The 14,174-nt window shown below is 39.3% G+C and overlaps 1 protein-coding gene across 1 annotated transcript; it reads right to left on the reverse strand.

The window, feature by feature from the left end:
- Positions 1–1,060: 1,060 nt before the first annotated feature.
- ptpn9b (protein tyrosine phosphatase non-receptor type 9b) lies at positions 1,061–13,352 on the reverse strand. Its single transcript, XM_061730197.1, has 13 exons — positions 13,293–13,352; positions 8,972–9,115; positions 8,462–8,551; positions 6,316–6,440; positions 5,924–6,029; positions 5,701–5,811; positions 4,717–5,603; positions 4,503–4,599; positions 3,987–4,056; positions 3,552–3,630; positions 3,298–3,448; positions 2,899–3,106; positions 1,061–1,875 (listed from the first exon to the last, which is right to left on the reverse strand). Exons 1-13 carry the CDS (start codon positions 13,323–13,325, stop codon positions 1,652–1,654), a joined length of 2,325 nt encoding a protein of 774 aa, XP_061586181.1. The 5' UTR covers positions 13,326–13,352; the 3' UTR covers positions 1,061–1,651.
- Positions 13,353–14,174: the final 822 nt, after the last annotated feature.

Here is a 14,174-nt window from a genome sequence, read left to right on the forward strand (position 1 = left end):
TTGAGAACCATTTCCTCTAAAAACAAAAAACTAATATATAATATATATATATGTGTATATACATACATACACACATACACAGTAGGGCAAAAACGTATTTAGTCTATCACTGATTGTGCAAGTTCTCCTACTTAGAAAGATGAGACATCTGTAATCCTCATCCCAGGTTCAATTGAACTGAGACAAAATTAGAAAAAAAAAAAATACAGGAAATCACATTGTAGGATTTTTAAAGAATTAATTAGCAAATTATGGTGGAAAATAAGTATTTGGTCGATAACAAAAGTTCAACTCAATAGTTTGTAACATAACCTTTGTTGGCAATGCCAGGGGTCAAACATTTCCTGCAAGTCTTCACCAGGTCTGCACACACTGTAGCTGCTACTTTGGCCCATTCCTGAATGTAGAGCAGTGATGTCTCGGGTCTGTCGCTGGGAAACACGGACTTTGAACTCATTCCACAAATTTTCTATGGGGTTTGCAGAAAAACAGCCTGAAAGCATGTTTCCAACTCCCATATGTCACAGTAGGTATGGTGTTCTTGTGATGCAACTCAGCATTCTTCTTCCTCCAGTTTTTACCAACTTGGTTTCAGTTGACCACATGATATTCTCCCAAGGCTGTGGTCAGGTGTCTTTTACACCGGTAACGCGTTCAAACAGGTGCCATTAATACAGATAATGAGTGAAGGGCAGAAGAGCATCTTACAGATTTCTGGTTCTCACGTCTGTGAGAGCCAGAAATCTTGATTGTTGCGTCAGTGACCAACTACTTATTTTCCACCGTAATTTATGTGATTTTTCAGATTTTGTCTCTCATAGTTGAAATGTACCTATGATGAAGATTTCAGACCTCTCTCATTTTTCTAAGTAGGAGAACTTGCACAATCAGTGATTGACTAAATACTTTTTTGCCCCACTATGTGTGTGTGTGTATATATATTATATATACACACACACACACGCACACATATATATATATATATATATATATATATATATATATATATATATATATATATATATATATATATATATATATATATATATATATATATATATATATATATATATATATATATATATATGTATGTATGAAAACAAAGAGGAAATGATTTCAAGTTTTACCTTTTCACACCCCTCGCATTTCGTCTGTAATCAGATTTGCTCAGAGGTGAGAAGGAACCAGAAACACACACGCAATCACACACACAAAAAAAAAAATTCTTGGGGGTTTGAAGGGCTTCTAGGGGTTAAGAGTTCAAGTTTGTCATTCCTCATGTGCAAGTCAATATAAAAATGCTACAACTCGTACAACGCTTTTTTCAACAAGAAATGTTTAGGGGCAGGACAAGTCCCTTCATAGTTTCCTAAATAAAAAGGGGCTTGGATTATTGGCAGGCCAGCTTGCTCATCATTAATGCAATGCATAGTCTCCACTGCACTATATTTTCTTCTCCAGCTCTTCATCACCTCCATCTATCCACTCACGTGAAGGAAGAGCAACTATTGGAGTCTACCATCTTTTCTCCCTTCTCGCTTATGACTGAAGGGGCTCCTTCATTATGAAACGCTGCTCCTCATTCTTTCTTTCCTATGACGTCTGCTTAGGTTGACTAACCCATTCATCTGGTCAACTCTCCACACGTGTCTCACTCGCTGTCAGTCTCCAAGTCTGAGTCGGACCACTGCACTGGAGTCAGCTTCCCATGTCGCTGGGCGTACTCGATTACTGCCGTGTAGCAAAAATAATACTGGTCCCAGGTCTGGATGCTAAAAGCCCTCTGCGTCCGCATCCGCCGCACTGTCTGATGGACATCTACTGTACCAACGTCCTCCAGCTGGGACAGGCAGATGTCCAGCGTGCAAAATGTGCCTTAAATCAAAGTAGAGAAAAAAAGAAAAGAAAAGGGAGCAAGTTGAAGACGTGGTACTCAAAAGACATGTCAAGTTGCAGAGTGATAGTAAATCAAAAGGAAAATGAAGAAACCTACAACTGGTTCTAACAAGTAAATGATCGGATAAGTTCAGCTTGTGCTTAATGAGTCTTTCTTCTGCCTGTACTGCAGCATGGATTCAGTGATGTGTTTAATCATTCTGTCAAATTTTGCAAATTGCTTAACCTTTTTCAATAATATACATATATATATATGTATATGCAACAGTTATCAACATAACATGTAGGGCATCTGGATTTTCTTTTTCAATTTTTAGGAAAAATACCATGTTCCAAGTCCTTTGAATTCTTTTTGAGTAAAGAATGACGAAGCATTTATTTGCAATCAGGACTATCAAATCATACCTGATAACTTATCACAATTGATATTGATCATGATCCCACTGAGTTTTCTGACCATCTTCCCTCTGCAATGACCTCGGCTTATTTAAGGTCAGAATAAATCCTTGCCTACACTAACAGTTTTGGGATTTGAAACAGATTTCTGCAGTGACTGCTGATTTTTTTTTTTTTTTTTTTTTGTGGGAAAAAGATTGAATCAGATTCATTACAACTGCCTTTGTGATGATAATTGGGCTTAGAATATTGACTGGAAATGAAGACTAGACTAGACTAGTCAAACACTTAACAGAAAACCAAATTATTTGTATTTTTAAGTTGCTTCGCCAAAGTCCAGACATGAATTCCATCCAGAATCTGTGAAGGGAAGTAAAGACCAGACTGGACAAAGGAAACCTTTCAACTTCAAATACATGGAGATCATCACAGAGGAGAAACAGTTAAAAATCCCACAATGAATGAAGCGTGTTAGCAAAAAAAAAATGCCTTACCACTGATACTTAGAGCAGTATTTTTAACGTCTCACCATGTGTTGTCATGGTATATAATTATGAATGGTCAACAATAAAAGTGTATTCAAATCTTTTAAGGGTATGCATTTACCTGTGCGTCCAATGCCAGCACTGCAGTGTATAACCACAGGAGGCCCCCATGGAGGGCCCCTCCAGCTGGATCCCAGGCTCTGAACTGCAGACCTCCTTCTTTGAAGTACGTGCTCACGGAAGTCCAACATAGCAGAAGCACTTTTTGGCACGCCGAAATCTGGCCAGCTTACATAGAGGTAGTGGTATACTTCCCGTGTTTCTCCAGACTGAGAAAACATCAGGTAGGTTCATAAGAGGACAGGGGGGAAAAACATCAGCCTTCTATTGAACTGGCACATATGTACCAATAAGTAATACATCTGGAGAACAATCTGACACAATCTGGAGTCATTGCCATCACCGTAAATGCTTAACACATTTTAAACAACTTTATCAAAGATTATTCAGAAGGGTTTACCTGAGTGTTGTATAGTTCTAGATGGGAAAGTTTGAAGTCCTGAAACAATTGGATATGTGTGTTCCTAACCACGAAGTATCCATGTTGTTCCTTCCCGCCCTCCTCAAGAGGCCAGTACTGACCGCATTTGACACGCCCGCGCTCTACAACCCTACAACACAGTTAAACTGCTGTTCATTATCCAGCCCATCACTTCTGAATTCACATACACTGTTGAAACAGCAACTTTAGACTTCAGAATTATTTACCCTCACCTAGTGGTCATGACAATGATAAGTACCATCTGTTCCCATACCATTCGCCAGAAGTCACCAAACGTTTTTGGCAAAGGACCTGAGGGACACAAAAGACCACGTGATCAAGGTTGCAAAAAGGACAATTGTATAAGAGAAGGAAAAAAAAAGAGAAGAATCAAACAGTACAAACAGTTTAAGCACTTTGCATATTGAAACCACAAACCAGTCCTGAGCTGTACAATTCTTAAATTACAGCTATCACAAGCCTGTTTAACATTCTCAGCAGCTCATCATAAACAACTGTGTATGTGCAGCGATTGACAAAATGCTTCTGGAAACCCACCTAACAAGTTTTAGTTTGAATTTACAGTTTTACAAAAACTCTTTTTTTTTTTAAATTTATTAATAAAAAAAAATAAATAAAAAAAATAGAACATGCAGGCACTTTCTTACCCTGAGTAGCGATGTAGGCATTGCGGCTCTTGTACCCATCCATGAAACTGGCATTAATGTAGTCAGCTGTCTGCAAAACACAACAGAATAAAACCTAAGACAAGCAGGACTGACTGCTTGGATATTAAAATCTACCACCTCCTGTGGGAGGACACACAACTACACAAATATATCTGCATCTGTGTTTGACAAAGGTTATACCTTCAGACTGGAGAGACATAAAGGTCAGTGCAATGTTAACATAAATATAAATCCACTGTAGATTTGTAGTAGCCAGTGAAAACATTTAAAGTAACTTGTGACGTGTTTTTTTTTTTTTTTTTACATCCACAATGAATCAACCAGATTATATTACTCATTTTAAAACATAATCAGCTCTAAAGATAATGTATTTTCTGACGACAAGAAGGAAACGTGTCAGAAGCAACATATTTTAAACTTTTGTCATGCTAAATGATAACGCCGTCACATGAATCCCATCAAAGGTGACAAAAAGGGACAGATGTTAGTGGTTACCTCGTCATCGTCGTCACAGAGCTTGCAGAGGTGCACTCGTGACTGGTCCAGGCAGAGAACATCACTGTACCGGTTTTTCATTTGATTGGGCAATTTTCTGCAAAAGCAGCATCGAGTTTGACGTGAGGCTTGGTGAAGGACAAGTTGTGGACTGTCACAAAAGTTTCCTTCGCCAACAGAAAAAACAAACATAAGAGAACATGATGAGTCTTACTTGGAATAGTCAAACGATCCCGCTGGAGGCTCTTTCCGGATCTCCTCGTATTCCTGATAGATCCCCTTCTTCTTCTTCATCTTCACATAGTCCACCAGGTCATACACGGTCAAGCCTCCCTGTTCGGGGATGTGAACGGACAGCTCTGTGCTGCGGTTCTCATCGTCGTCATCATCGGGACCCCACGACGAGGACAGGGGCGGCGATTGGGAGAAAGGCTGGTTGGGTGGGCGAGGCAGAGATTTCTGAGGCAACGGGGGCACCCCTTCCTCATCTTCCTCTTGTACATCCTCATTCTGAAAGCTTCTGGGAGTGTCCACCGCCTTGCTGCTGGCGGCGGGCCCGTCATCCTTGTGTGTAAGTGGTGTGCTGGGTGGGGTGTCGGACTGGGGTGGGGGCTGGCAGCCGCGCCCGTTTATGTTTGCGTTGGAGCCGGTGACGCTCGTGTTGGCGCCGCTCACCGCCGAGCCGTTCCAGTGATGGTGGTTTCCCTGCGACTTGTCTGCGATGGCGTTCGGGCCCTGTTGGTCTAGAACCTGAGTCCTGCCCTCGACTAAACCACAGTGGTTGTGTGGGTTAGCGTTGTTGTCGTCATAGCAGTTGGAGTTGGCCACAACCTGCTCGGTGACCTGCGTGTTCATGTGGGCGTGGGGCAGCGTTGCACCTATGCTCGTGTTGCTGTTATCTAAACTGTAGGAGCGCAGCAGACTTCCCACGCAGTCGTGCGCGTCGTGCTCCTGCGTGTCGCCCTGAACGCTGTTTGTTTGTATGTTCACACACGACTGGATCCAGGCCACGTGGCTGTACTGAGATGTCCCACCCAGGTGTTCAGGGAGGGAGGAAGTTGGGATGTGACTGGCCAACTCATGAGCTTTAACTGTACACACCTGGAAAAACATAAGGGATTTAACTATTTTTAAATATCAAACTCCTGAAATATATTCAAATGAATGAAAACACACACACACAAAAACACACACATACCCTTTCCCTCAGCTTCTCGCGCACAAAAAGGCGGAGAACTGCGAAAGGTGCTCGAAACCAAAGTGGCGAGGACACAATGAAGACGCATTTTAGACGAGCTGGAAATGCCCCCTGGGAAATAAACACAGAATGAACACGAGGCTTTTCTTCTCCAGTTCAGACAACAACAACTATCAGAAGTCAGCCGCACGCAAGATGAGCAGTGAAGGTTCCGGAAATTTACCTTAAGCAAATTGAGAATCTTGACACAGAGCTCGTAGTCAAAATTTCCATAACTGGAGTTTGTCATGTCGTAAATAAAAATGAGTCCGTCTCTTTGAGTTTGTAAGCTAGGAAGAAATGAACAAGATTTTTAAAACACAAGGGACAAAGGGAAGTCTGCCAAATAATTACACTTTCAGGATAATTTCAGAATTGCAATATTCTTTCATAAATCAATTTGTTTCTGGTGTATTGTATAAATGTATGTTGATTTTTATTGCAAATAGGCATGAAAATAGAAAATAATTTGATGTAATTAAAGAAATTTTAACAGAGGAAAAGGAAAATGTAAGAATTATTTATTTCAGGATTCAAAAATAGTCAAATTGTATGTATAAACGGGGAATATTTTACCACTCTATGGCTTTGTCCAGCTGATATATGATGGCCTGCAACACAGCTTTGTGGGTGGTAATGTCTGAACGATGGAGGCGGGCAGTGAAGAGTGCTAGAGCTGCACCCTTAGCATCTCGGCCAGGCTGGTGGGAACGCCAACAGGTTATTATGTGAAAAAAAAAAAAAGGAAAAAAAAAAAAGATTATTGAGATGAGCAGGATTTAAGACCTAAGTTTTTCATAAATAGCACTTGCTACCAAAGAAGATAAAAACTTTAGTAACACTGCTTATGTGCCCTGATAATCAATATATATATATATATATATATATATATATATATATATATATATATACACCGGTATATATAAATTGCACATATAAAGAAATTCATGAAATCAATACTAAATTTCTATCCTTTTCACTCAAAGCTGTGTCCTTATCGATAATTTCTTCAATATATGGAGAAGGATATAAAGAAAAAGCATAACATAATGATACAAAGCTTTTCTAGTAAGAGGGTCTTAACAATACAAGTTTCTTTTCACCTGTTGTAATCCTACATGTCCCTTTACCAAGAGGAATATAAAAAACATGGCCTTCGTGGTGATATCCTGCATATAAACATGGACTGTACTATGTGGAGCGTGCTGTGTGTGGTTTTGAAACCAGCCTGTGAGGCAGCATGACCTCTGGCAGTCTCAGTAAGACACAAGGACAGACTATGTTGAGGCTTTTTGGTGGAGTCAAAGGTATCATGATGTCCTATATTTTCCTGCTCACAGATCCGTTTTGATGCGTTTTTATCAAGTGTCTCCAAATACTGCTTAATATCTCATCGCCAACCAATTGTTTAACTTGCTGGCAATTCAGTTCTGAATGGAAATGGCGCCAGTAGAGAGGGAATTATGGGAATCTGTGTTGAGTATCTGGACTCTAAGCAGATGGGATATCAAATGATGGCCAGCTACTACCACTTATTTCAGCGATGTACTACAGAGAGTCATTCCACACATGCATGTGTCATTGCAGTTGTGTGATGACATTAACGTCACCTGCAGATCAATTTTCTTGTAGCACGTGTGCAGCCGTCATCGTAGACCCTGAATGTGTCAGCAAGGTTTGACATAAAAACCAGCCACCTGATACCAAGATTGCTAATAATGTCATTTCAAGGAATATTTTATTTTTCCCCACAGTTTCATAAAATTCTCACAACACACTTCTGTGTCTAACATACGTATTTTATTAACTACATCTTTGTAAATTTTAACAATCAAGTACATTGATTAGAATTTTGTACGAACGGGTGTGTTAGAGCTTTAAAATATAAATCCAATAGTTTTGTGTATACAATTTTAAAAATGGAAAAATCATTGAATTGAATGCTTTTTTTTTTTTAAAGACACAGGCCAAAGTGAAAAAAAAACATAAATATGTTTTTGTAGGCTCCACGATCCACTAATTACAAAAGATTTCAGTTCTATAGTTAAGTTAAGGTATAATATATAGTTAAGGTGGAATAAATATTTTTATACGGAGTTGTATGTTGATTAAGTTCACTGGTTCACACATTAGTGTCACTTTCAATTAGGAGCACACATTTCTATCAATCTAATGAGCCTCAACCTCATTTCAATTTAGGTCGGACAATTAAATGTGAGTTATTAATGCAGTGATTGATGTAAAAGCGATACATGAAAAACATTGCTTTTCTTTCTTTGCCATTATCTTTATCTCAAAAACAAGCATTTTAGGTCAGTGACAGCTTTTCCTTTTTCCAAACCAAGTTCACATCCACACACAATTCTTGTCAGATATTTGAAAGTGTAATGTAAGAGACAGACCTGGCTGAAGAAAATAAACTGATAAAGTGATAGTTCCATGGGCTGAGTTAAATGAGAGTAACAGCGGGCTTCTCACTGAATACAACATGTAGGCGGCTTATGTTCTTCCCATCCCATGTTATGATAACAACAGGCTCGCTTTACATGACACACACCAATTTCTCACTCTTCAGTGTTTAAGATTTATAATGGGAATGTTACAAGTTACACCAGTGTTACTTCTAAGATTCAAGTTGTTTTAAAATAAATAAAAATATCTGGACTTGCAAAATGATGACGTTCCTTTGTGTTATGAGGTTCACAACTGCATTTCTACTCACCAGGACTGTGAATTTGCCACTCAGCAGCTCAGAGCGCAGGGGCTCTTCGTCTGGGTTGATATTAATGATGCCCTCTTTGATTCTTGTGTTCTAATTTTAATGCATGACGAGAAAAATAGTAATAGGAGAAGGTCAGTGACTTCAAACATTTAAACAACAAAAATTTTAACTTTAAAAAAATAAAAGCAACTTCGAACATTAAGAACTGATGACAGAACATGTCACATCACACTGACCAAAATGTATAACATACATCACATGTTTGATTATAATAAATATTTTATACATTATATATATATATATATATATATATATATATATATATATATATATATATATATATATATATATATATATATATATATATATATATATATATTTATAATTCTATAAATCTAGAATTAGAACTGATTTTATACAACTGGTCAGAAAATCTTTATCCATTTAAGCTACTTTGTGTCCTGTTGACATCAGAAAAGGAAACAAAGGAAAAAAACAACAATGCTGTACCTTATATGCTTGGAATAGATCAATGGCTCTGGCGACGTCAAACTTGCGGGCCATGAGAAACTTAACAGCTGTAGGTTGTGAGACGAGCCCAGCACTGTGAGGCAGTTCCCTACGACGCACCTTACTCAGGAACTCCTCCACAGCCTGGATGCACATGGCACAAAAGACAAGATGATGTATGGTAAGAAATAAAGCAGCACATTCTTGAGAGGGAATCCATTAAAATCTGTCTTTCATGCAGAAATACAAAAATATGGGAATCAAACTAGGCCGGATTATCCATATACTGAACCGGGCGAGCGCCCAGGAGCACCAGCCAATGAGGGGGCACCAAATCAAATGACTAACTGGACCATATATGTCATATTTTGTTATTTTATATACGGTATATATATATATATATATATATATATATATATATATATATATATATATATATATATATATATATATATATATATATATATATATATATTTATATTTATATTCTATATATATTTGCTGGAAGAGGAGCAAACAGGTACAGCAGTAACCAATGATATAATACAATTACATGAAAATAATAATAATAATACATTCAGTAGGCCTGGTGGATTGTTTAGTCATATGCTGTAATAGTTTTGCATGTAGTCCTCAGACAGGCCATATATGATGGAAATGATGATAGTTAACATGTGGTGTTACATTGGCATGTGAGTTGCATTCTGATTGGAGCATCAGTGTAATGTGGCGTTTGTGGATTCATGTCTATCTGTGGTGTTACTCTTACTTGGTTGCTTGTCTTACATTTATTTGTAGTATGAGTGTTGAGCATGTACTTCAGCAATACGTTCATGTAAATCTATGGTCTTTATAACCATAGTAAATTTCCCTAAAACGTAAAACGTGGGAGGAGGGGGCACTTCAAGTCTGTTCACCCTGGGGAACCACACTGAGTTAATCCGGGTCTGGAATTAAATGTGATCCACCTCTTCGTCTCTCCAGTTATTTCATAGCAAAGTTAGATTTGCGTGCAAAACAACAGTAGCAACATACTGTGTCACTGAAGGATATATTCCGGATGAGAGACTACATTCAGCATGTTGCCCCGCAGGTGAGATGTGCTAGTGCTCCAAATTTGAAACCAGTGCGAGTATAGGAATGGCAGCAACTGATGAACTCATATGCTATATAAAGCCTAAAAATATTCCCTTACATGCAAGACGGACAGAAAGTACTCTTGGGGGAATTGCTAAAGGACAAAGAACAGAACATACTTGGCAGATCTGATAAAGCGCTCAGATCTTAAAGCTTGTCGTCTCATCAAGAGCACCAGAAGAAAGTCACACTCAAATGCGTGAGTTCTTCAACATGCCACAGATCATTATCAGCAAACACCCGGTCTAAATAGTTTGATAGGTTGAGCAAATGTGTACAAAATAATGGAGAATGGAGAGTTGTGCCTTATGTCCTTCAGGGGTGTAACCACTCTAAAATAGACATTTAAATACAAATGTTTGTCTCTTGTTGAGTTTTTATTGTGGAATTAGGAGGAAAAAAAATGTTCTGCGCAGATATTAACCTGATAAGTAAAGTCTATTTCAGAATTATTTTTTTTTCCTCTCAGACCTTATGACTTTATGAAAGATATGGATGTTTCAGTTTTCCTGCTTAATGGGTGTTTCAGGTCTGAATGGGTTAAAAAAGCACCAACAAGACTATGGTGACAGCAGCATGCTAGAAGTTCTGCTGCAATCTGCAGGTGAAGTGCAGCTGTAAACACTTCCATTTCAGATGTAGATAAGAGATGATTATCAACAAACGTTGACATTTTCACATGTAAAGAACAAAATGAAGCAACAAAATTGGGGGGGAAAGTAGCCATGAAAATATTTGCCTCATTAAAGTGTGCATAATTTGTGGTGCTATGCATATATTCTAATCTTAGTTTATAAAAATATTCAGGCTGGTTTGATTTGCTATGCATAGCCTGCTCTGATTAAAAGTTTTGACTCCAAATAAATAAAAAGTAATCAACTGCCCAGGTTTCAATTATTGATACTATTACAGTTGAAAGATTTTAAATGTGACATAAAAATAACTTATATAATGCTACATGAAAACCTTTACATAAATCTTGCAATGGACAATGGTGAACGATGCTTCCAGGAAACTGATCTCCATCAAAGATTTTAATCCTTAACATTTGATGTGTGAAAATGGGCCTCTGCTCTTTTTATCTTAAAAAGATATTCACCAAAAAAAGAATAAATATATAGGTGGTGTTTCACTGTGACTGGACATATTCATTAAGTAAATATTACCATCATCCTGGAATTTTAATTGAGACACAGAAAGTAGATAATTTAGTGAAAAAGAAATGGGAATATTGTTTAATGCTCCACTCCTGACCTTATGCGTCACATTAACGCACATCCCAAGTCACCTCATGTACATTTTTTTTTTCCTACAGACTCATTACTCCAGCCCTTTAGAACCAACTTGTTGTACATTTTTTCCTTCAATATTATTTGCTCTTTTGTATTGCACCAATCACAACAAATTCCTTGTGTGTGTTAAACTATGTTATGACTGTGGTCGTATGTATGTTAATATGTTTGTGTTTTTCAGAGTGGACATCTATATCAGGTGTGTCTATTCACTTCTGATGATATGTAAATAGGTGTGTGCGAGGACCAGGAGGTGATTGGGGGATTGGCTTCCAGCTCGGCCATTGATTGGCTCTTACCTGCTTTAGAAAGGGCCTGGATGATGCCCCAAGCAGGAGAAGCATTCCCATCTCCCTCCTCTCCCAACTGGCCACACTTCAGATCCCGCTCTTAATAGTAATCACATTATCTTTTGTTAGAGCTAATTAGGGATGGACTACCATTTTTGGTTAACCTTGTTTTCTCATGTTTATGTTAGTCAGGGAGGTAAGTTGTTGTTTGGTTTCTTTATGTTGGGTTAGATCAGGGGTTTTCAATTCCAGTCCTCAGGCCCCACTGTCCTGCATGTTTGAGATGCCACCCTGCTTCAGCACACCGTGATACAAGGAGCTGTGTCATCAACAGAACTGTGCAGGCCTTGATGACAAGCTAATTAGGACCATTAATTAGAATCAGGTGTGTTGATGCAAGGCAACATCTAATACATGCAGGGCAGGGAGGCCCGAGGACCGGAATTGAAAACCCCTGGGTTAGATTGATGACTCCCCAGTTAGATCTGTTTTTTTTGTTATGTTGGCCTTGGTCCACCCTGAAGCCAGATCAAGCTCTCATTTAATTCAATCCGTGTAAATAAATGCACCTTCATATTCAAAATATTCGTCTCCGTGGCTGCTTGGGACTTGGAAGATGGGCTCTTTCATCTTGTGTCTTGAACACCCCTAGTCAGGGCAATAAACGAACTACTTGGCAATAAACTTCTTTCTGATTCTGTTTGTGTTTATCTCTTGTGGAATATCATTGAATATCACTTGTAAATAAATCAGGTCATTCCATTATCATCAGGAACTCAAAAAAAAAAAAGTTGAGTTAGTTCAAGAGAGGAATAAATCAAAGCTTCAGATGGGAATGACTGCAAATATTCAGGCTGTGTGTATTAAATGACTTTCCAGGGTGACGTTAAAACCATCAAGAAACATGCGCTTAGTCTGGCAGCCTGTCAGTGAGTGAGAATGATCAAGTAGTCGTAAAACACCAGTTATCAGTGTGGCTGCGTGACTTTGACATGTGTCAATGTCAGTGTCACAAACTTCACTAGAAACAACACTGCTCGGAACCGGATGGTCGTTTCTGTGAAGCCTCCAGTGACTCACTCGCGCTGGATGATCGGTCTGGTCGGATTTCGTCGCCTTGTATGAGACGAAAACCGTACATTCCAGTATAAATGCGTTTGCCACCCTTTTTTTTTTAAATATTCCCTTGAATATAGAGTTTTAAGTTCTCAGTGAGAGAGCTGCAGGTCCATAATAACTGCTAGCCCCAGCTAGCGGCTAGGTTACATGTGCTAGTGGAAATGGCTACCCTTTTGAAAAATACACACGTAAATGAGCCTGTTCTACTATTTTGGGCAAGGACTTCGTGGTGTTATCACAGCCAGCATGCGAGCACAGCTACATGAACGTGACGGGCAGGACACGAGTCTCATGATTGAACGCCATCGTGCTAACACACGTACCGTCGGGCCACGACTGTTTACAAGCCCGCACCGCCGCCCGGTAAGGGGTTACGGGGAGACGCGTGCACTACACCGCCGGCGAGAGGAGACCGTGTGGATGACACGTGTAAACACTCGACATGACAGGGAGATGATGGAGGGGGAGAAAGGAGACTCTTACCAGCTGCTCCTGGGTTGTCAAGGCTTCCGCCATCTTGGAGCCTTCGCAACGTCGCAGCGGCCGCGCCCACCGGCAGCTCCGTCAGGCCCCGCCCACCGTCCCAGGCCCCGCCCACCGGCTCAGGCCACGCCCACCGGCAGCTCCGTCAGGACCAGCCCCCGAGTCTCGCACTCAGAAGGCACGCCGATTTTTCCCAGTGGTCAGCCGCGGTACTGCAACAAAAAATCCCATGGGGCCCAAAAAGCTTTTTTCCCATACTTTAAACTCAAACTTTATTTATTTATATAGCACCAAATCATACAATATAAATGCAACACATGGTGCTTTACATGCAGAATAAAATAACAATCAAAAACACAATTTAAAACATCCCATACGACCCCACCCCCCACGCGTACACACACACTCACTCACACTCATACACGTGTGCACACACTCACACGCCCACACACACACACAGTAAGTGGACTGGTGACATGGCTTAGCACTAACGATCCAGGTGAGGAAAAACACTAGACCGCAATAGTAAAAGAGAAGCCTCTAAAACTGTTCACAGGACACCTCCAGCTGTAATCACCGTTAATAACTAATCTTTGTATTCTATATTTGAAAGTCATGGACTTTATATCTGTCAAAAATGTTTTCTAATGGCCAGAAAAGTCAAAGAAAAGTTTCTTTCTGGGCGTGACGTCACGGCCGATGTCACAGCCGTGTCCGTGCACTCCATGGATGTATTATATTATATATATATATATATGGATATATATATACATAATAATATATGTAATGCTATACATGTAATAATATACATTAATTCATATATTATATTAATACATATTATATTAATACTCGTTCTCATTGCCCCAGAGCATCATGGGAGGT

Source organism: Cololabis saira, chromosome 1 (assembly GCF_033807715.1).
Source record: "Cololabis saira isolate AMF1-May2022 chromosome 1, fColSai1.1, whole genome shotgun sequence".
NCBI classification, from domain to species: Eukaryota; Metazoa; Chordata; class Actinopteri; order Beloniformes; family Belonidae; genus Cololabis; species Cololabis saira.